This window comes from Cottoperca gobio, chromosome 8, assembly GCF_900634415.1.
Source record: "Cottoperca gobio chromosome 8, fCotGob3.1, whole genome shotgun sequence".
Lineage (NCBI taxonomy): Eukaryota > Metazoa > Chordata > Actinopteri > Perciformes > Bovichtidae > Cottoperca > Cottoperca gobio.
The window spans coordinates 23321479-23345860 of record NC_041362.1 but is presented as its reverse complement, the minus strand read 5'-3'; the positions used below and the strand labels follow the sequence as shown (position 1 = coordinate 23345860).

The following is a 24382-nucleotide window of genomic DNA, read 5'->3' as shown; positions in this document are numbered from 1 at the left end:
ATTAATTTAGCCTCCAGCACTACCGTAAGGAATCTTGGCATCATCTTTGATCAGGATCTGTCTTTTAACTCCCACATAAAACAAATCTCAAGGACTGCCTTCTTTCATCTACGTAACATTGCAAAAATAAGACGCATCTTGTCTCAAAATGATGCAGAAAAACTAGTCCATGCATTTGTTACTTCAAGGCTGGATTACTGCAACTCATTGTTATCAGGTTGTCCCAAAAAGTCCCTTAAGACTCTTCAGTTGATCCAAAATGCAGCGGCACGTGTATTGACAAGAACAAGGAAACGGGATCATATTACTCCTGTATTAGCTACTCTGCACTGGCTCCTGGTAAAATACAGAATATAATTCAAAATCCTTCTCCTGATTTACAAAGCAATATATGGTCAGGCTCCAGCATATCTTAAAGATCTCATAGTACCTTATAAACCAACTAGAGCATTGCGCTCCCAGACTGCAGGGTTACTTGTAGTTCCTAGAATCTCTAAGAGTACAATGGGAGCCAGAGCCTTCAGCTATCAAGCTCCTCTCCCGTGCAACCAGCTCTCCCTGAGGTTTCTTCCATTTTTCCCCCTTTAATTATGGGGTTTCTTTTAGGAAGTTTTTCCTTGTGCGATGCGAGGGTTTAAGGACAGAAGGTATCGTAACCTGTACAGTCTGTAAAGCACACTGAGACAAATGTATAATTTGTGATATTGGGCTATATACATAAATTTGATTTGATTTGATTTGATTCGATTTGATTTGATTTGATTTGATTTGATTTGATTTGATTTGATTTGATTTGAAGACATGAAGATATATGCTTAAGTACTAGCTCGCTGCCTCAACAAAAACTTTGGGAAACGTATCCACTGTGATCAAACAGGCTTTGTGAAAAGTCGCTTTAGCTCAGACAATCTGAGAAGATTATTACACATTCTATACTCCACTCCAGAATCGACAGATTGCCAAAAAGTCATTCATCAGGCTAATTTGGGATTATGTCTCCGCCCTATTAAATCACATGGGTCTCGGCGAACAATTCATTTTTAAAGGTGCAATTGATAACATTGACAACATTCAGCTACTAGGTGGCACACTCCCCTTTCCATTGCTTTCACGTCAAAACACAGTGAATGCCATTTCAATGCACAGCCTGCATATTTCATGGTGTTGGTGTAGCTTCCCAGTAAACTAACGAGCAAACTTTAGCTTTAGTTTACAGGTCAAGAAGAAAAGTGGCCGCCTTTTACACAATAACTGGCATCTATTAGGACTCTTGATCACTGACGACACAGAGATACCATGTGATACCAACGGCGATATACTATTGGCTCACAAGTCTTGTTAGCAACAGCACTGACAGTAACCACACATCACATATCTTACACAGAGGTAAACACAACATTCATGCGGATCCGATAAAAACATTTTAAATAATTAATTCACAATCATAATATTTTCTTTTAGGAAAAGCAATACTTTTATTCTGCTCCATTCGAAAAACTTTGTGGGTGTATTTTTGTTTAGTTTATTATTAGTCTACATAAAGATGTTTTGGACCTCTAAAGTTCTCTACCCCAAACCCAGGTGCAATGGTCTACTCAAGCAATGCCTGCTCACCACATTTTCCAATCTCTAGAGCTTCTCGCCAGGGAAGCCTGCTGTCTCCTCTATTATTTGTTCTATCCCTTGAGCCTCTCACTCAAAAAGTGCGTCTATCCACCAATATTGCACATATTACCATAAACCATGTGTGTGTGTGTGTGTGTGCATGCATGTATAAAAGTATATGGAATTAGGTCTTGTGTATGGATGTGCAGATATAAATCTGTATCTGCTTGTGCATGTAATGACAATTTATGTTAATGTGTATTGATATGCATATTGTATATTATTTTCATCACCAGGACCAAATGAAACGGACCGTTACCATAATTAAAATTACGTATTTAATTTTGTTTGAAAATAGACATTCGGGATAATGTAAGCACACAATATTTAACATAGGTCAAGTCATTTTTCGACATCTTAAGATAGCCTGGGACTCACTTTATATGTTAATTGAATATTCCAAAATAATTTCATATTACAATCCCATTGTAAGAGTAGTCAAAACATTAATATCCCTGAATATAGCTGGGTCTGGTGTTATTCAAATTTACTCTGCCTACATGTGAATCCCACACACAAATACAGTGAAGTTCACACATGACAAACAGTTTGTAAATGCAGGTTCAACCATTTGTATATACATGTAACAACATTCAAATATATTTTTGAATCAAATTGTAAATACTTTAAATTCATATAGGCCTATTTGGGGATCAGAAATACACTGTTGCCACCGGCGTCCTTTGAGCCGAGCTGACTCAGATGCAACAGGGGCGCGATGAACCTGTCAGATCGTCCGCAGCACGTGTGCGTGGTAAAGCAGAGACGTGCTCATACACCACCAAGTGCCATGGCTGCGATGCAGATGTCGACTTTACGAACCATATGATCCGTGACGTCCTCATTGCCGGGATCTCTGACTTGGACATCCACCGTGAGATTCTAGGTGCCGACTCGATCCTTACACAAGCAGTAAACGACGTGGTATCGCTCGTCGAGTCTAAGGAAATGGCACGCAATGCCCTGCCTACTGCAGCGTCAACGTCAGGTATCTCATCCTTCAAACGCGAAAGAGCCACCCCAGGGAAACCGACTCCTACGTCACAGCGAAGCGAGACTGCTCCCTGCCCTGAATGCAAAAAACTTTACTCACTGTACTCAGAAGGCATTAAAGGATGGAACACCCGGCCCCACCGACTGTGTATCGACTGTTACAGAACACAGTGCCGCAGACAACGCAACTACAAAGCACCTAGTGGGCTCTATAGTATCCCAAGTTATGTCACTGACTGGGGCCGCCGACGACCAGATGAAGCATCCCCTGGCACGGCGGAAAGCTCACCGTGGGGCGACACAGCGTGGCGTCACATCACAGGGACCGTGGCCCTCTACAACCAGGCTCCCTCACCACATATTCACCAAAGACGAATGGCGGAAAGTAAAGGCTCTCAGCCATCCGGAGGTCAAGCTCACATTATCTGTAGACTACCGCTCCTTCGGCCGCCAGTGTCCTAAAATCTTGCCATCAACTATCACAGCTGTGGCCGACACTGGCGCGCAATCTTGCCTTTGGTCAATGGAGGGGTTCCTAGCGATGGGTTTCTCCATGAAGGACCTCATACCCGTCTCTCTAGACCTCTCAGCAGCCAACAAGTCTCCCATCAACATTGCCGGAGCAGTACTTGCGCGGCTGCATGGCAAATCGACACGTGGGAAGCTGCTCTCTTGCGCCACCATGGTATACGTCAGTAACTCTTGTCAGGGATTCTACCTATCATGGGAAGCCATGGTGGACCTCGGCATCGTGTCGCCTAGCTCTCCATCCGTCGGCATCGAGTCGGCAGCTTGTGAGTTGAAGCCCGGCCCCAGATTGCCAGACCTAGCACTCACAAGAACATCCGAGCACTCAACGCAAGATGTGCCTCTACCCGTACCGACCAAGACTCACCATGCTCCTGCCCTCCTCGGTCAGTAGTCCCTGATAACCCGCCAACACTGCCATTTGAGTGCATCCCGGAGAACAATCAGAAGATGAAAGATTGGCTGCTTGATCATTTTGCCTCCTCAACATTCAACACATGTCCCCACCGGCCCCTCCCCTGCATGGACCCCCAGTTGAGATTCATCTTAATGACGATGCGACGCCCAAGTCTGTTCACACACTAACCTCCCTGCCGTTGCACTGGCAGAAGCAGGTACACAATGACCTTCTAAGGGACGAAGTTCTCGGAGTCATCGAGAAAGTGCCATACAGTGAGCCAGTGACTTGGTACCACCGCATGGATGTCACACGAAAGCACGATGGCACTCCTCGACGAACAGTTGATCTCTCCCCATTAAACAAACACTGCAAAAGAGAGACCTTCGCCTCAGAGTCACTTTTCCACCTTGCGCGTCGGATCCCCAAAGACTCATGGAAGACAGTTACCGATACCTGGAATGGATACCACAGTGCCCCTCTTCGTAAGTCTGATCGCCACCTGACCACCTTTATCACTCCTTTCGGCAGATGGCGCTACACCAGAGCCCCGCAAGGTTTCCTTTCTTCAGGCGATGGCTACAACCGCCGCTTCAACGCTATCTTAACAGACTTCGATCGAAAGGAGAGATGCGTGGGCGACACTATTCACTATGACAAGGACCTGCACGAGCACTGGTGGTGAACCGTTCACTGGGTGTGGCAATGTTTGACGTCTCCAAGCGGACCTGTCTCCGCCCAGATTGGTCCCAACAAGGCATCGGCTACTTCCTGTCCTGGCACTTGATTGAAGCTGGTTTCCCTGCCGACCGCTGCAGTATCACCGATGGTGTTGCCGCCTTCTGGAGTCACCGCAAATCGCTGTACATCTCCAATGGTGTCATAATGTACCAGGACCGCGTCGTCATCCTGCCCTCGCTCCGTCATGAGGTTCTCCAGACACTTCATGCCGCCCACCAGGGTACTTCCGCTATGGAGTCACGTGCCCGTTCAACCGTATTCTGGCCTGGTATAACTGAAGACATTCACGTGACCCGGAAACCATGCATCGACTGCAACCGGAACGCGCCATCCCAGGCTGCCACACCATCCATTCCCTCTGAAGTGCCATCCACCCCCTTTGAGTCAGTGTTCGCAGACTTCTTAGACTATGGCGGCCAACATTATCTGGTTGCAGGGGATCTTCTGTCAGGCTGGGTTGACATTTTCAGAACCCCGTTCGGCACGACCCAAGCAGGCGCAGCTGGTCTTATCGCATGCCTTCGCATCCTCTTCTCCACATTAGGCGTATCCGAGAAACTATCTAGTAATGGTGGCCCCAAGTTCACCACCTCGGTGACTACAGACTTCCTTTCTCGCTGGGGTGACCGCCGCCGGATATCCTCTGCATACTTTCCTCAGTCCAACGGGCGCGCCGAAGTCACAGTTAAGACATCCAAATCCGCCCGATCTGGCGCGAAGCTTGGTCAACAAAAGAAGATGCCTTGCTCACCAGGTTCACCCCCATTTCGGAGTCATTAAATGAGCAAGCTCGTCCACTCCCTCCACTCTCTCATGGCGACCGGGTCTTCATCCAAAATCAGATGGGGCAGCACTCAACGAAATGGGACAAATCAGGGGCAATAGTGGAAAAGAGGGACGATAACCAGTACTTGGTAAAGGTCAGCGGGTCCGGACGCCTAACTCTCCGTAATCGGCGCTTCCTCCGGCAATACACTCCTGCCTCGCCTGTCATCGACCAGTCTCTCCTCGAAACCCAGTCCTCATCGAATGCTCCATCTTGCCCGCCTCCAGGCGCGATCTACACCCCACTGTCCCAGTTACCTGCTGACCCACTGCCACCGCCGACGCCACTGACGGACGCCCCAGCTTCCCCACAACCGTCAAGCCACCCGCCACCCATGACCTCGCCAACACGTGAATTGTCGCCACATCGGCTTGCAACCCCGCCTACCATGTCCACACCTTCGCCCGGACTGACACCTGTGCTTCTGGCGCCAGTCCCAGAGGCAATCTCCCCTACCATTCCACGTGTGCTTCGCCCTAAGCGCAACTATGAACCCGAAACGGGAAAGTGGGTCTGTTGACTTTTGCTTTTTGCTTAAAAAGCAAGGGGGATGTGGAAATGTTACGTCACGGACAGTTATCCGTTCTATATATGTTATTAGAGACATTCTTATTGACAATTATCTGTATCTAATTTCAGGAATATCTCTCACATTTTTGAGTGATTAATAAAGATTCTTCAAAAACGAGATTCTTCTTCAGCTTGGAAGCATAATGTCAACAGGAAATGGCCAACAAAACGTAACTCAAAGCCAAACAGGTGGAACGTGTTCCTTCACCTGTCTTTCTTATTTGTAGCGTTGTTTAATCGGTGCTCAATTGTTTGTCTTTCTAAATATAGGTCTAAAGCAGGGGTCACTAACAGGCGGACGCGGTCCGAGTCCGGACCCAGACGCCGACCTATACGGACCCGGACCGGTACTTCTATTTTTACGGCGCATTTTATTTTATTTTATTAGCTTTGCACATTCACATTCGCTCTGCTCTGTATCACAAAGGTTGGCGCTTTGCACACACACACACACACACACACACACACACACACACACACACACACACACACACACACACGCACACACGCACACACACACACAAACAGAGGGGAGGAGTGAACTAGAGAATCACCGCACTCTTTTTTACGGCACTGGTTTAACGGTTCAAGAAACTCACAGACCTATTACATGCGAGTTAAGCCATCCCACGTGATGCTACGCAGCCAATCACATCTGTGCATTCCAATCGGCAAACATCGCGACTCTGAATAATACAGACAGATGAGAGGCGAGTGACAGACGGAAAGACGAGTTAGCGATACAGGAAGAGAAGACAGAGAAAGGGAGAGAAACACTGACGAAGAGACGAGTGAGCGGCAGACAGGGAGAGAAAAATAACTATTCATGGCGCTCTCCAAGAAGAGAAAAGTCAACAGAGCTTTCAACCCAGAATGGACAGACTCATTCATGTTCATCCTTCCCATTGGGAGCACAAAACCAGTGTCTCATATGAGACCGTGGTGCTCATTAAAAATGGTGATGTGAAACGCCACTATGAGGCAAAGCACAACGTTTTTGACCAAACAAACCCACTCAAATCTGAACTGAGGGCACAGAAAATAAGCACTCAGAGCCCAATATGATTTTGATTTGTGACAAAATGAAGCAAATAGGCCACCTGTCAGTATCATCAGCCACAGAGAAAATTTTAACCCAGGATGTGCTAGTCTGGGTTAAACTGTTCAATTGTTAAAATGTGTTGAGACTGATTTATTCTAGCATTGGTTGAGACTGTTAAATCAAGATATGAAACAGTTAAAGAAAAAGGGAAACTCAAGCTGCTGCTACACTTTATTTTATTTATTTTTTCCCGATAAGAACATTATACATATCTACAGTATTATATATATATCTGTATAGTTCAATGTTAAGTGACAAAGTAAGTAATACATATTGTCTAAATGTTTTAAAATGGTCAGTTGTTGATTACGTGCAGACGTTGATACAGCTACTAGGCTACTTCAATATATATCACACTAATTCATAACGCAAGTTAGACATTATGATGCTCCGGACCTTTTCTCGCGAAAATGTTCTCTAACTGGACCTCTTAGAATTTTAATACCCCTGGTCTAAAGGCTGAACAGGTAGGTTTGGACACGATTTTGGTCTGATATCATGGCAGTACCAAACTGGACCAATCAGCGCTGGGCTGCACTCAGTCGAAGGAAAGGAGCGTACGTGTGCACGGACTGCGTCGCGCGGTCACGCGGTCGGATCTGCTGTCACGAGCCTTATCCAAGCCGTGGAGTGGAGGAGAATTAGAACGGACATCAATTATACAGCACATTTTATTTATCAAATTTATTGTGTGGTAAAGAGAGCTGGGCTATAGTTTCGTGTCGCATGTTGGCTATTAAACCCGCCTGCTATTAAATCCTGGCCAATCGGTGATGTATTCCAGTATTTGAATGATATTGCTAGCAAGCTAGCTAGCTGTTAAACAAGCTTTGCGCTGCTTGACTCGAAGTAATTTAACGTTATATTCTCGGACGTTATTCCCATTAACACATCTGACTGCATTTGTCTCAGAGACAGTTGGTGTTTTTAATTTAAGTTATTAGTACAGTAGGTGTTATGCGCGTCGTTTATAATCCTAGCCAGATAAGGATTGAATGAAATAACGTTAGCTTGTCATAGCCAGCGGAAACGAGCCAGTTAACAGGGATAACGTTAAATTATCGTGCTGCTGGTTGATCCACCACCATCCAGCTAATCTAGCATATGCTATCTGAGGTAACGTAGCCACCCACAAGCATACCGTGAGCTTGTTAGGTAACAGTCAATCATATAGGTGTAGCAAACGACTGGAACTGCGAATTAACTAGCTACTACCAAACGTCAGGTTGGCCATCTTCTACACCAGTCCAGTGTAAAAAGCTGAGCGACGTCCGTTCGTTTCGACTGAGAACGTTAAGACCGGAGTGAGGTCAAACATCTGCGAACATGCCGGCTGTGTCGAAAGGAGATGGAATGCGCGGTTTAGCCGTTTTTATTTCGGACATAAGAAATTGTAAGTGTAATTTTATTTTATTTCAGTTACTGATTTTTGTAATTTAACGCTAATAGTATCAGTTGGCTTTACTCGTTTTGCTGGTTATTTCACATGCTGTAGTAAATTGACTTGTGGGGGGTATCAGTACAGTGTAGGTACCTTTTTTTAAATGAACTAACCGCTAACTAACGTTACTCAATAATGTAACAACTAATATTCGGTTGTTGCCAGTAACATGTTTGCTGAAATAGAACCAATTCTTGGATGCCGAAAACGAGACCTTTTCTTGTTGAGTGTTGACACTTGCTTTGGTCAAACTGAAACCATGAACATCCGTACAATATTAGAAAGTAGTACGTTCCGATGTCTAAAGTACTTTGGACACGGAGGTTAAGTTCACAGTTAAAAGGCAGTATGTATGTCATTATTTTAAACTGACAGCATGCCAGTCCATACAGTAATAACTTTAACTGTGTGGACACGGCTCTTTACGCTTAACACGAGAATAATGACAGGAGAACCTCAACCTGATCCCTCTTCAGACTTTAGTCCCTGTCATAATCCACTAACGGGCATAATGAATAAGGCATCATGAAAAAAATAATTGATCTCGGTATGTAATAAATTTGTAATAAATTTGCAATTCATTGTAAAGACGTTCCCTTTTTAATATTGTGATTTTGATTTGAACTATTTAGGCCATAACTATTTGCAGATGGAGATTTAAAGCAATTAAGATGATAAACTAAATGACTGATGAGATTCCAACTACTAAAATTGATGTAATTGTATGATGCTCATACAATCCTCCATAATGCATTGCATTATATTACAGGTCATTTATCAGACGCTCTTATCCAGAGAGACTTACAGTGAACTAACTACAGGGACAGTCTCCCTGGAGCAGCTCAGGGTTAAGTACCTTGCTCAGGGGCACAATGGTGACAACTCTGGTATTGAACTCACAACCATCTGGTGTTGTATTTGGAAGCCGTTCCACTAGACCACGAGGCCACTGAAGCCGAAGCCAGAGCACTGCACACAGATATGTTATCTATGTGTATTTTTATATTGCTGGTATATCATGAATTCAAATGCAATTAATAGATGGCGGTGTGGCCCGCACAAACAAATACAAGTTGGTCCCTAAATAAATAATAAAGGCAGACAGGAATGTCTAATCTGTTGAATTAAATACCCGAGGAAAATGGGATTGCCCAGAATGATATAATACAGCCAGAGAAAGGGTTAGATTCTACAGTGTAAATAGTATGGCAAAATCTCTGACTGTTGACAAATGTATTTAGTCTCAGTATATATCGTCATATCACCGAAGCTTATACAAATCAGTGTAGAGTTTCTTATCAAAACCATGAAACCAATTTATGGAACCCATCCCTACATCTGCTTATTTATCTTTAGAGTTTTTACTCTACTCTGTACAGTATTTACTGTAGATGCCTACCATCATAACTCCAACAATGAAAACGGCTTTATACAACAATGCACTTAGTAATTATTTAAAGCAGCATTAGACAATTGACTTAGCTAAGGTTGTTGACTCAAATAGTTGTTTTGTTTACTAGTTATAGAAATACAAACCAGTACTTTCACAGTAACCTTCCATGCCTTGTTGCTTTTTGGCTTTTACAGTATTTCAAACAATTGAGTTTGATGCAAGTTTAATGTTGTGTAAACAAGGTATGTAGTTTTTTTCTTTCGTCTTCCAGTTGGACTGAGACGGTCTATTACTGGAGATTTGGACACTATTTGATGTTTTACAGTGATACCTTAAAGCCGTCAGTGAGAAATTAATTTGTAAGCTAGTAGCTGTGTTTTTCTTTTTAAAACTTATGATTAGTGCTCAATTATGTGTCCGTCTCCATGTCCTGAAAATGGTATTGAATATCACTACTTTTCAAAGTATTGTTTTGAAATTGATCAATTCAGTGTTTGACAACATTAATACAGAATCATGTATTCTGACTTGTATGTTCTCCAATAATCACTTAACAAAATGCCCTAAAAGTATTTGATTCTGATTCCGGTTCTGGTTCTTAATGGTTCTTGATTTAGATTCTTTGAGGGGTTCAAAATGAGTCACATGCTTATTTCACCGAGAAAATAACGTGCTTATGAAAACCTGAACACAATTTATAGTTCCAATTCACTTAATACAGTTTATGGAACCTGCAAATTAATTTCATACAGTTTACTTTGGTTGCTGTTATTAAATAATATTAATCAATAATAATAATATGTTAATTATTTTTCCATTATCCACACGTTAGTCCCGATTGGTGCAAAATTGAGATGTTACAATTGTCTCCCGTACAGTAACCGTAGCACTGAAACTGGCCAAAATGACACAGGGTCCAATAGTGTTGCATGGTATACAGATACTAGAAAAGTATCCTGCCGTTAAGACGGTACAATCCCTCATTTTATTTGTATCGGTACGTTAAGAATAACAGCATTTTAATAATAGCCGTATTTAAATCTGTGTGTACAGCGAGTGCTTTGCTTCCACTTGCTGCAGGCATAGTGGGTGTGTTATTCTCTCATGCACTGTGCAAATACAAGTGGAGGCTCCATAGTCTAAATACAGACTGAAAACTCTTTATGGCAGAGTGGCGCTCCAGGGAAGGGAAGAAGAGTTAAGTTAGACTACAGACGGACAGCATTCGTTAGCTGCTAGCTGCCGGCTCAGCCATGGCCATGTTGAGAGCCGTGTGGAGGCTCTGAATTTTGTGTAGAGAACCTTTTTAAAGACCGTAATATTGATAAGCTCTGACGTTACCGGTTCTTTTATTGGTTTGTAAGTCTTTGGTGTAATTATCACACTGCAGCATCTCCTCTGCTCTCCACCTGCTCCCAGCCACCACAATCGTATAGTGAAGTGTAAAAGAACAATGGTATTGAGGATTACTCCCATTTGAGGGGCAGTACAAATGTCAGCTTTTATATCCCTCTTAAAATAGTGGGATATTATTAAATGGCTGCAAATAATGGCACCTCACACACATCAATTTAGTAAGCATAATCAAGTTTTATACATAAACATTTAATAACAAAGTTACCCACAACATATTACTTAGAGAGCGTAAGAGTCCTACAGTTAAGACTGTGTGGTGTTACTATGGTTTAATTATACTAATTAAAATACAAATTACAGTTTTATTGATACTTGTATGTTGCTGAGTATTAAAATACAAGTAACTGAATGCAGCTGTGACTAAATGTGGGGATTTTTGTGGCACTGTCATTGTATGTATACAATGCAGATATTGTCCCACTGAAGAAAGATGTTCTTACCATGAGCACTTTGTTTCCAGATGGTTTCCTTTTTAAATTCTTGAACTCAAAAATATGAAGTCTTGTTATAGGCAGGTCCATCATGTCAATGTTTTAAATGCTGACTTTGTACTAATTTCTTTCCCCTGTCAGGTAAGAGCAAGGAAGCTGAGATCAAACGCATCAATAAAGAACTGGCCAATATTCGCTCCAAGTTTAAAGGGGACAAAGCTCTTGATGGCTACAGCAAGAAGAAATATGTCTGCAAGCTGCTCTTCATCTTCCTGCTCGGCCATGACATTGACTTTGGACACATGGAGGCAGTCAACCTGCTGAGCTCCAACAAGTACACAGAGAAACAGATTGTAAGTCTTCTACTGCTTGTGTTGTGTGTGTTTTCAGCATTGGCTGATGGAGTTTTGTAAGGCTGTACCTAGAACAGAAATGTTCCTGTCCCTGTTTACACCTGGCATTAACATGCATCTTTTGTGATTCGAAAACAAGTGTATAGCTCTTAGTACATCAATTTACACCTGGCATTAGAATGCGTCTCCACATGCATCTCAAGTGACCACTTCGAGAGAGATCCCTCTCCGTCCTGGGAGAGGGATCCCTCCTCAGTCTCTCCCTGAGCTTTCTAACATTTCCCTCCTTTAATTATGGGGTTTCTTTTAGGGAGTTTTTCCTTGTGAGGGTCTAAGTACAGAGGATGTCATATGCTGTACAGTCTGTAAAACCCACTGAGACAAATGTGTCATTTGTGATATTGGAGCTCTATAAATAAAATTCAAATGATTTAACGGAAGGAGTGAAGCTTTAAAACGCTGCCGTTGACGGTGTGAGAGCAATACAATTTGCTGTCTTGGTTCAGACTACAGAGCCTCCGTATTATTATTTTATTACCTTTTTTATAAGTGATTTAAAGACCACTTAGAAAAAGGAGGAACAAAACGAGAGACTACGGCTGGCCCGATGCGTCCCAGACCACCTCGGCAAGTGGTTTGAGTGATCGAAATACAATGCTCTTGGTGGTTGTTTAGGCTTGTGTTTAGAGTTGTCCACTTTGTGAGCCGATCACCTAATGTTAATGACAGGATCTAAGTCGCAAATTATTCCAAATATTCCATTCCATTTCTTTTGTCATGTCTGTGTGTTTCTTGTTTTCTTTTTCAATCTATTGTCATTTTTATAAATGCTAAACATTGTAACTGATATTTTTTCTTCAAAACAAAATTATTATTCACTTATGCCCAGCACAGTCAAGTGGACCTGTAGAGCAGCCGCCGCATATCAAACTCCTAATACAGCCTTCAAGTCAAGTGTTTTACCTGTAAATATAGTATTTTCTCGTGGTCGCCACAACACATGAAGGGTGGATACACTCCTGTTGTCTGTCATATAATGCTATTATATTACTATTGTTCTTGATTACTCATGAAGCATGAATGCATTAATACCCAAATGTGTAACAACAATTAATAAACCTCAAGGGGCTCAAAAATATGTATTGTAGACGCATGAATTTGTGATGAATAAAATTATTTGACATAACTTTAATTTTACCTTCCAAAAGGAAAAATAAAAGCGAATTAATTAATTCTGAAGGGTACAGGCACAGCTTGTGCGTGTGTGAGAGCCACAATTTGCATTTCAATCGCATTTTTATCTTATAATCTATGATAAATTTACTGGTTAAATATATCCTGTATATAGCTAAATTATGTGATCATATTGAAGTCGTTCTTAGAACAACATATCAAACGCTCTATTTCTGCTGTGTTGAACTACACCAGATCTAAATTTGTTGACAGAAGTAGAGATGAATGACCTGTGTGTCATCATCCTCATACTGGCCAGAATCACAAACCTTCAAAGTATCATGCTAGTTATTAGCTAGGAAACGGTGTTGTTTTATACTTATAATAATTTAGTGCCCTGCCTAACCAAGGCTGGGTTTCAGGTCGAATTGGTTCATGGTCAGGTCTAACTTACTGGCCGTGGGCTCGGGTCTAAGTAACATTTTGAAGCATTAATCTTGATAACAACCACAAACCAGAAAAAAGAAACCAGTGACCAATATTTTTTTAACAATGACGGAAAAATCTGTAGCCCATCCATCATTTTGACAGATGACAGAGGGCAATCTACTGTAACTTTAAGTAATTCACAGTGTGTTGAAGAGATATGGATATGTAATGTAGAAGGAGCGCATGCTGCTGGATGTCCTCCTTGTGAAGTGAGTGCTTGCAGGATCAGGATAGGAAATCCCAAATTTAGAAAGTCTTGCCAACTTCTGATGACTTCCCAGAGAAAGGTTCCCCAACTTCAAAACGGCTGGTATTTACAGCTGAGCGCCGCTGATTTAATGAATCAAATATGTGTTATTATCGTAAACAAAAGTCATTTAAAATCACGGGTAATATTAGATTATGACGGCATTTCTTTTGGGCCTGGCCGTCAAAAGGACAGATAACAAGAAAGTATCGCGCAACCCCTGGTTTGAGTGTGTTTTCATCCAGACAACATTTTTGGATGTATGGATGACAACAGAAGAGTTGGCTTTGCTGCCAACCCAAGACTGTAAATGCAAGTGCCACTACTGCCAAAAAACGTTTTTAAAAGTCTGGGAACATTTCTCCAAGGGTGATCAGAAGTCGTCAAGACTCTCCGAGCGCGAGATTTCCCAATCCAGCAAGCACTCTCTTCACAGGGTCCTGCAGCATGCGCTCCATTTGCACCTGTGGCACAGCTGTACCTCACAGAGAGGAGAGGAGTCCTCCAGGCCGTAGCTCTTCAACGCGCTGTGAATTACTTAAAGTCACGGTAGATCACCCTCAGTGTTTTAATCTGTTGAAATGACCTCTGCTCCACAAAGGACAAACCAGGTTGACTTAAGAACTTTACAGTTTAAATATGATACCAAAATTAATGTTTACCTTTTTAAAAATTCTGTGTGGTGGACCATTTTCTCAGGAACAGGAAATGTTGAGTAAGCAGAATAATGTTGAGTCAGGATCTCTGTTAGTGGAGTTCACTGCTGTACCACCAAAGACAGCAGAACTATCCCTCGGACACGATCCTTAATGTCCCTTGGAATGTGGACACCGTCTGAGAGTAGAGGCATTAATAGCAACCATAAACCAAGAGTACTGATGACTGGAGCTTTTTAAACGTTTGACCCTGTGATTGTATAATTGACCAGAGCGCAAAATTCTCCTCTGTGGTACCCAGCTCAATATACAATCGTAGCTACGATGGACAGCAAGGGTCAGTGACCTATCTTTTTCAGGACACCTTTTATTCCTAATCTAGCTAAAACTAATGCAATTGTGGTGCCCCTGTGGTAATCATGAATTGCCTGAAGGTGGGTGACTGGAAGAAAGAATAATAATGTAGTCTAATCCAACTGCCCTGTGTTATGTAATATCTTAGTAACGGTTCTAATATTTAGTTTTTGCTTTTATTGAGGGATTGATTCAACTTTATGGGCATGGTGGAGGCTGCAGTTTCTGCTGCTGTTGAATTGTATTGCATTATACTTCACCTCATTTAACTGCCAGTATACCAAATATCACATTTTGTAAGAAAAATGCAATAACTGAATTTTGAAATTTTGTATGTTGAACAATTGTCATATTAAAGCTCTGATTTGACAGATTTAATCTCAGCAACAGATTCTAATACTTCATGACTGCACTTTGAAATTGGTAATGTTTTTGGCGTCACCTACTGGTTAATAGGAAATGATCCTTGCTGAACTGAACATGTATAACCTTCATGAAGAAGTGTTGTGTTAGAGCACAATAGTTTTAAGATAGACGGACCTAATAAACTTTTTAAAAATCTCATTGGTGTCACTGCTCTCTTGTTCTCTGTTACTCCAGGGCTACTTGTTCATCTCAGTGCTGGTAAACAGCAACAGTGAGCTGATACGTCTGATCAACAACGCAATCAAGAATGACCTGTCCAGCCGTAACCCCACCTTCATGTGCCTGGCGCTTCACTGTATTGCGAATGTGGGAAGCCGCGAGATGGCTGAGGCCTTTGCCAGTGAGATCCCTCGGATCTTGGTTGCCGGGTGAGTTCAACATAAACGTGTGTGTTGTCCTGTTGTTGGCCCAACAGCCATTTGTTATTCTCAAAGCTAAGCTAATTCCCCTCAAAGCTGTCACAACTGAAATAAAAAATTGTTTTGAATATCAATATTTTTCAAGGTATTGTATCAAAGTTACAAATTCCAGTATTGTGACAATGCTAGTGACTTTTGCTTTGGGGGATTGAGGAAGTAAAATTTATCCTCAATTGAGCTGATTTTATTTCTTATGTTTGGCTGTGAGTGATGAAGCCAAGACAGTTTTCGATCATGTCGCTTTACATCACTGTGCCTTCACTTAGCTGCTGGTAATGTGTATGTGATGCACCACAGTGATACGATGGACAGTGTGAAACAGTCAGCTGCCCTGTGTCTGCTGCGGCTCTATAAGACCTCTCCTGACTTGGTGATGATGGGTGAGTGGACATCACGCGTGGTGCACCTGCTCAATGACCAACACATGGTGAGCACACAATTCAGACCCCTTTACACCAGGAATGTAGTTACATGATGCAGCATTGTTGTGCCTGGTTGTGTGTGCATCTTACATTGAATATTTACAAAAGACTAAATGTTTTTTTATCATAAAGACATATTTGTAATGTGTTAAAAGTTTAAATGTTTAATATTACAATCAGAAATTGATTTTGACTTGTGAATGAATGACTGGTATCCAGTGTTATATGTGTGGGATTATAAATTATCTTATTAGTTGTGCGTGTGTGTCTGGGGTTTAGGGTGTGGTGACAGCAGCCATCTCTCTCATCACCTGTCTGAGCCAGAAGAATCCAGATGAGTTCAAGACCTGTGTTTCCCTGGCCGTTTCCCGACTTAGCAGGGTGTGTGTGTGTGTGTGTGTGTGTGTGTGTGTCTGTGTGTGTGTGTGAGTGTGAGATGAACAATCAATTGGAAATAAAACTTTAAATAATAAAAGGAAATATCTTCAAATAAAGTCAAAGATTATATGTTGATTATCATTGATAGCCTTCCCATGTGTAGCTCATTACCAAGAGTGATGACTTTGCACTTTAGTGTAGGACAAAAAACAAATTTTGAAACGATTAATTTGTAAGCCGAATACAGACAGTCTTCAAAAGATGTTTAGTTTTGATTAGCTAAAAATAATTCTGATTGTTCTCCAGATTGTCTCGTCGGCCTCCACTGATTTACAGGATTACACCTACTACTTTGTCCCGGCACCTTGGCTCTCCTGCAAGCTGCTGCGCCTGCTGCAGTGTTACCCTCCACCAGAAGATGGTGCTGTCAAGGGCCGTCTGGTAGAGTGTTTGGAGACCATCCTCAATAAGGCACAGGAGCCACCCAAGTCCAAGAAGGTGCAGCACTCCAATGCCAAGAATGCTATCTTGTTTGAGGCTATCTCACTGATAATACACTATGACAGGTGAGTATTTTGAGAACCCCGCGCCCCCCCTGAAATTCAAAGTGTTTTAAAAAAAAAAAAAAAAACTAAACTAAACGCTTATGTTATTTATCTAATTTATGTGCACGTTTCCATGTGTACTGCGTTGCTTTGCGCATTCACATTCTCTCCTCCGCTCTGTTTTTTTGCGAAGGGTGGGGCTCCGCTCCGACGCACACACACGCACACGCACGCACACACACACACACACACACACACACACACACACACACACACACACACACACATGTGCGCATACACCTAGTCAGAGACAGAGCAGAGGAGAGGAGTGAACAAAAAGAAAAAAGCCCAGACAGCACCCCCCCAAAGCAAGTAAACCTAGGGGAAACACTGAGCAGTGTTCAGTGGATCCACTAGAAATTGAAATGACTTAAGGTATTAAAATATTTAAAGAAGAGCTTGAATATTATGATGGGCTAAATGTATGTCTAATTTCAGAAATAAATAGTACCTAAAGTAAAGAAACAAAACAACAGATATAATTGCCATTTGTTTTGATTATGGATTGATGTTGATGAACTTTCTTTCTGGTTGGTTGAAGTGGGTTTAACCAAAATGTATGTTCATACTTATTGCAGAATAGCGTTAATTCAGTATGACAAACCCTTATTTATTCAGTTTCTAGATCTTCCTTTACTGTATTACAATTATTTTTGTTATTTTGAATAATGTATTGGTGTGAAATGGTGGTGTGAAAATATCAGCTTCTCAGTCTCTTAGTCCCAACTGTGGCCTGCTGATATGCTTTTTCACAATCTGATGACTTGGAGCGCTTTACCAGGCTACCAGTGAAGTAAGTTTTGGTTTCTGTTCCGCAGTGAGCCAAACCTGCTGGTGCGAGCCTGTAATCAGTTGGGCCAGTTCCTGCAGCACAGGGAGACTAACCTGCGCTACCTGGCTCTGGAGAGCATGTGTACTCTGGCCAGCTCTGAGTTTTCCCATGAAGCCGTCAAGACACACATCGAGACCGTCATCAACGCCCTCAAGGTGGTGTCTCACACGTGGAACTAAAGACTCAGCAGTGTGACAGTTTTGCCAGTTGCCACAATTCTACCAACCTCCATTAATCAAGTCATCCCATGTACATTTCCACTTCACAACATCCCTGTAGCTTTAAAAAGGATACAGTATAACTTGTATACTGGTCAGTAGCACAGGACAATGTACACCTAGTTATACAGTTGTACGTGGGTCGATCTATACCTCTGTCACATGTTTTCCCCTTCTATTTCGGCAATGTTTGTCTCTCTGTCACTCTACAGACTGAGAGGGATGTGAGTGTTCGACAGAGGGCAGCTGATCTGTTGTATGCCATGTGTGATCGCAGCAATGCCAAGCAGATCGTAGCCGAGATGCTCAGCTACCTTGAGACAGCAGACTATTCAATCAGAGAGGAGATGGTGGGTGTGAGAGAGCGTGCCAAGAAACATTTTGTCCCATGCTATATTCTTTTTTTTTTTTTTTTAAACCAGACGTGAGAGCATATATAGGTATATTCCTCTCTAAATGTGAGTGAGAATTGCTGCAGGTGGGGTTTATTTTCCACCAGTTGCATATTGCATTCATCAACATAAAAAGACTGTCCAGCAGTCTTTAGTAAACATATACAAACCAAATAATTTACATAACTTCAAGTCTAACACTCAGCAGTGTCCAAAAGAATTCAAGATTTATTTTTGCACAACATGACATACCAACTGATTGAACTGTAATTTGTTGTGCCTTCCTCATTCAGGTGCTAAAAGTGGCCATACTTGCAGAGAAGTATGCTGTGGATTACTCCTGGTACGTGGACACCATTCTCAACCTCATCCGCATTGCTGGCGACTACGTCAGTGAAGAGGTGTGGTATCGCGTCATTCAGATAGTCATCAATCGAGACGATGTGCAGGGCTACGCTGCCAAGACGGTCTTTGAGGTACCACTACATAAAATCTGAAAATGTAGCTTTTGAGAGCAGTAATAGATTAAGATGCTGTTCTTTAGCCTGATGGGGACACTCATTGAATGGATAGTGTTTATCAAAACACAATACTTTTTTTGTACAGACTGAAATGTCTGCAGCATATATTTGTAGAATATAAAACAATTAATGAGTACTGAAAATGTATGCTCAGATTCATAATCTTATTCAGTTAAATTTTTGTTATTATATTTTACGTTTTACGCTTAACTTCCAGATGTTGTCCATGTCCACAGGACCGTATGTTTTGAGAGTTTTGGTTTTCTTAGGTAACTGGTTATTTGTTTAGAATGCATGTGTTCTTCTCAACAAACTGCTGGCTCTGTTGGACACCAGAAGAAAGCAGTTGTAAAACCTCCTGATCCCAGATTTCTGCAATGAAAATTCTATAAGGGTGTCATAATCAATAGGGATTATGGTTTAAAAACTAGAAAAATATGAAGTAGATTAACAAAGAATAATATTTGGTTGAAGAATTTCTGCTCATCTTGGCATGTATTAAACTCAGGCCTTGCCTTTCTTAGGAAATCAGGAGAGAGTAGTTGTGTTGTTTAGCACCGTTGTGTTGTAATTAGAAAACAGTAAATTGAATCACTTGCTCTTCCAGGCCTTGCAGGCCCCTGCCTGCCATGAGAACATGGTGAAGGTTGGAGGCTACATTCTGGGAGAGTTTGGTAACCTTATTGCTGGTGACCCACGCTCCAGGTATGTTAGTTTTTGGCTACTAATACTCTGAAGTTAACAGTTGAAATCATAAATAGTAACTTTGCTGTCCTGTCATTCAGCCCCCTGGTTCAGTTCAATCTTCTCCACTCCAAGTTCCATCTGTGCTCCGTGCCGACTCGTGCCCTGCTGCTGTCGGCTTACATCAAGTTTATCAACCTGTTCCCAGAGACGAAGGCCACCATCCAAGAGGTGCTGCGCTGCGACAGCCAGATTCGCAACTCGGACGTGGAGCTGCAGCAGCGTGCTGTCGAGTATCTGAAGCTTTCTTCCATCGCTAGCACCGATGTCCTGGTTAGTTCTGATGACCCTGTTGATGATGGCCAAACTTAACTCGGCTTCAGTGAATAATAAAATAACATTTGCAAGGAGGAATTGTAGTCCTGCAGTCAAGTTCTTCAGAAGTGTTGTCCATCTACCGTGATTTGTATTTTTAGTGGGCACCTCTTTTAGTCCAAACTCAGAGCATGATTGTCCTCTCTGTTTCCTCAGGCCACTGTCCTGGAGGAGATGCCTCCCTTCCCAGAGAGGGAGTCATCAATCTTGGCTAAGCTGAAGAAGAAGAAGGGTCCTGGTGCTGTGTCTGTGACAGAACTGGAAGACAACAAAAGGGAGGGCGGGGAGTTGAATGGAGAGGGCGACCGGGGTCCAGACCCAGCAGCCATGGCTTCCTCCAATGCTGTAAGCAGACTCTCTGAAGGGCTTATCTGCAAATAAACAAAATGTCTTGGTTGCTTTTAGCTTCCTTTATGTATACCAGCAGCTGTAACAACATTCTTAATTTATATGGCCCTACTGCAAGTTGCCTTTGTTTTCTAGTCCACCCCGTCACCATCAGCAGACCTCCTTGGGATTCGTTCCGCTGCTCCTGTTGGTGCTGCTCCAACCAGCGTTGGCAGCCTATTGGTGGATGTGTTCTCTGAGGCAGGGCCTGCTGCACCTTCTGCCGCTGTGAACGATGACGGCTTCCTAAGGTGAAAGGTCTTAATATGCACATGTAGAATCCCCCGTAAGCCAAAGTCCAGTTTGACTGGCTACAACAAAGCTTGCTTATAATGCTGCCTTGCTGCCAAAGGAAAGAGACTGCTTGAGACGGCAGTACTGTAGAAATTATCCTCATCGGCGGCTTTTAACGTTGGGTATCTGCCGATACCAAGTCCGATCCCATACTTTATCTTCATGTTAATAAATATGTATCTGATTCTGCAGAATGGTGTATTGTATAGCCAGCTGTAGTGAATGGGCACAGCAACACCACCAGGCTGAGGTGGATAAAACCATTTGGACTTGTAAAGAAGGGGTTGGATTGGCTTTTTTTTAAACAGATCCTGATCTTTAGGATCTGCTTGGGAAATGATTTTACTGTACTGCTGCCATCACTCAATGCGTTTACATGCACATAAGTATCCAGGTTACTCAGAGAAACCAGGTCACGCAGGTCACGCAGGTCAGTGTTTCCCCTAGGTCAGTCTTTCTCAAAGAGTGGTCCGCGGACAACTCTTTGAGAAAGACTGTTGAGAAAGACTGTCGAGCGACCCCTAGTGGTCCGCGAGTATATTTGTAAAATGTCACGTTTGAAATTAATTTATTATAAGTTCAAACTATTTCTCAAACTGTTTAAAAATGACTAGTATAGAGTGTAGCATAGATGTAGCCTAGTTACGCAGCTATGTGTAGATCTTAGATCGAACCTACGCAGCTGCCTAGCTACGTAGGTTCGTTTTGCGTTCTTACGTCATAAACTATCTGCGCGGTCAACTGACAAGATGGACAAGACTGTCAGTTAAAAGAAAATTAAATGAACAATCTGACGCGACAGGCAAGGTGTATCGACCTGATGCGGGTGCTTCAGCAGCTTCAAGTGCTTCAGCCGCAGCAACAAGTCATTTTGTGTCCGTTACTGAGTCCCAGGAGAGTGGTTCGCCGTGTAACCACCACCTGCCTGAAAGCTGTGAAACTCGGCTTGAACGTGGAAAGTCCAGCGCTAAAGTGAAAAGAAAATATTACAGCGACTACATAAGATTTGGAATTTTTTGGACTGGAGATGAACTAGTGCGGAAGGTGGAGCGCTACCTATTGGATCTAGTGGGGCTTACCTCCACGCACAGTCTTGGCTCTGGAACCGTACTCCTGGATAGGGGTTGGACTCTATTCTTCTCCGGAGTTGCCCAAGGTGTGAGGCGTCTGGCCGGGGTGGGGATACTCACTAGCCCCCGGCTGAGCGCCGCTACGTTGGAATTTACCCCGGTGGACGAGAGGGTCGCCTCCCTACGCCTTCGGGTTATGGGGGGGAAAACTCTTGACTGTTGTTTGTGCCTATGCCCCAAACTGCAGTTCGGAGTATTCGGGCTTCTTGGAGACCCTGAATGGAGCCTTGCAGGTGGCTCCAGTAGGGGACTCCGTAGTCTTGCTGGGAGACTTCAACGCACACGTGGGAAACGATGGAGACATCCTGGGCGCCTCCCTAGGGAGGTGTTTCAGGCACGTCCAGCTGGGAGGAGACCCCGGGGAAGACCCAGGACTCAGTGGAGAGATTATATCTCCTCACTGGCCTGGGAACGCCTCAGGATCCCCCAGTCGGAGCTGGAGGATGTGGCCCGGAGAAGGGAAGATTGGGGTTCCTTACTGGAGCTGCTGCCCCCGCGACCCGATCCCGGATAAGCGGTAGACGATGGATGGATGGATGGATGGATGGATGGATGGATGGATGGATGGATGGATGGATGGATGGAGATGAAGAGGAAGAGGAACCAAACCAGCTGAACCAAACCCCCTCTCCAATGACACTGTCCAGCGGCGAATAACAGCCATGGCTGAAAATGTGAAAGATCAGCTGATCACACATTTACGCCAAAGCAAATTTTTCACACTGCAACTGGACGAGTCGACTTATATCGGGAATGAGGCAAATCTGCTGTGTTTTGTAAAGTACATTTATGCTACATTTAATAATTAACTTGTGTTGTTAAATTCCTGTTAAACTTGGACCTGCAACCATAGTGTTACTGTATTTTATTTTTGAAAATATTATAAATGTGGTGCATTTTGTGTATCTTGCTGAGGGTAAGTTCACTCTGACACTAAACTCAGTAATTAATGTAGTCTACGTTTCATTTGATGTGTACAATCTATCAGCATTTACCGTTGTTGGAAAAATATACCCACGAAGTCAGGATCAAAATCAAATAATTTTGTTAAGTTTTAATCAATATTCTTGCAAGAAGGAGCAGAGTTATACATACAAAAAGATGTACAAACTGCACAGCGGCATGGCGCAGCATGGAAACACTGCAGGTAATCTGAGAACATGCACTGTAGTAGCCCAGTTACTGTATATCTAATAAACTCTCCTATCGTCCTCTATTACTTTTCCTGTCTGCATATTTTTGTCTTGCACATGCGTGGTTGTTGAAAGCCTGATTTAGAAACTCATTTACCTGAATACATGCCAGAGAAATGTACGTTCTCCAGGAGAAATCTAGCTGGGAAAATGTGGTTTCTCTAATCCCTACACCATAGGTCTTCAACAGGGGGTAGCTAAATTGTTTGTAGATTTCTTTTGCTAATTTTGTTTTTGCTTTGCGCATTCACATTCCCACAAGGGCGGGACTTCGCTCCCGACACACACACCTACAGTCAGAGACAGAGCGGAGGAAAGGAGAGGGGTGAACCAGTTTGGGGGTCCTTGTCCTGAAAAAGACCCCTGAGCTACACCTATCACAGTGATCAGTTTTTTGTTTACGTGACATTTGAGAAACCACCTTACTAGAGAAAACCGACTCTTACCCAGTTACTTAAGTGCGTGTTAACTCACTGACTATTCAAAAGTGGCTCTCGTACTGGACTGGGCTAAATTGGTCTTTGACTGTAATGTTGATGAATGAAGGAATTTGTCTAATTCTGTTATAAATAGTTGTGATGTTTGTGGTGTGTTTTGCGCTGAAAGACTACGATTCAACTAGTTGTAATGTGTTGGTGCTGGTTGTTGCTCTGTTGGCTCTATCTTTCTTTGCTCTATCTTTGTCTAATATGGACCTGTCAACCTGCAGACATTAATAGTCAGATACTGTACGCTGATTTTACTTTTTAAAAATAAGATAACTGTTAAAACATTCAGGGCTCACTCAATCTGCCCCTCGCCTTCCTTCCTCTCTTTGCAGTTTGCTGTATTTCTTTAGTAGACAGTGCTGAAGCAAGCCAGAAGCAAACTAGTTTTAAACTCATTGTTTAGGTCAGTATTTATGTTAGTGTTTGACCGGTCAAGGTGATAATCATGAATAATAATGTTATCCTTTCTCTGAGTTGCCTTATTTACAAGCTGTGTCTTTTCAGCTGGCTCTAGCCACTGGTTGTAGTTGGAAGAGTGTGTGAAACTGCTCCACTTTTTGGTCATGTTTTTGTTAAGAAAATATGCCCGATCAAGGTGAACAACGTTAAATTCTCTATTCATTAAGATGAGCAGGAATTGGGATTTATATTACTGTCTCAGATTTGACCTTTGAATTTGGCTTTACTTTGAATTTCATGGTGTGAAATCTACATATTCTTTTTGTGTGTAAAAGACAAGAAGTGTGTTTTAAGCCTAGCTAGGAGATAACATATCTGTGTGCAGTGCTCTGGCTTCGGCTTCAGTGGCCTCGTGGTCTAGTGGAACGGCTTCCAAATACAACA

General features: G+C 42.7%; 1 protein-coding gene across 3 annotated transcripts in view; it reads left to right on the top strand.

Moving 5' to 3' along the window:
• Window positions 1–7382: 7382 nt before the first annotated feature.
• Window positions 7383–24382, top strand: part of ap2a1 (adaptor related protein complex 2 subunit alpha 1) — a 31770-nt gene continuing 14770 nt past the window's right edge. For 2 of the 3 annotated variants that reach the window (XM_029437053.1, XM_029437052.1), the window contains exons 1-13: window positions 7384–8215; window positions 11645–11856; window positions 15376–15569; window positions 15918–16047; window positions 16322–16423; window positions 16727–16986; window positions 17844–18012; window positions 18288–18425; window positions 18761–18943; window positions 19596–19693; window positions 19774–20005; window positions 20204–20392; window positions 20531–20685. In XM_029437053.1, coding sequence (XP_029292913.1) covers window positions 8149–8215; window positions 11645–11856; window positions 15376–15569; window positions 15918–16047; window positions 16322–16423; window positions 16727–16986; window positions 17844–18012; window positions 18288–18425; window positions 18761–18943; window positions 19596–19693; window positions 19774–20005; window positions 20204–20392; window positions 20531–20685 — 2129 coding nt within the window. In that variant the 5' untranslated portion in view covers window positions 7384–8148. Of the gene's footprint in view, window positions 8216–11644; window positions 11857–15375; window positions 15570–15917; window positions 16048–16321; window positions 16424–16726; window positions 16987–17843; window positions 18013–18287; window positions 18426–18760; window positions 18944–19595; window positions 19694–19773; window positions 20006–20203; window positions 20393–20530; window positions 20686–24382 lie in introns of all 3 variants that reach the window. The other variant, XM_029437051.1, reaches the window with a different exon arrangement.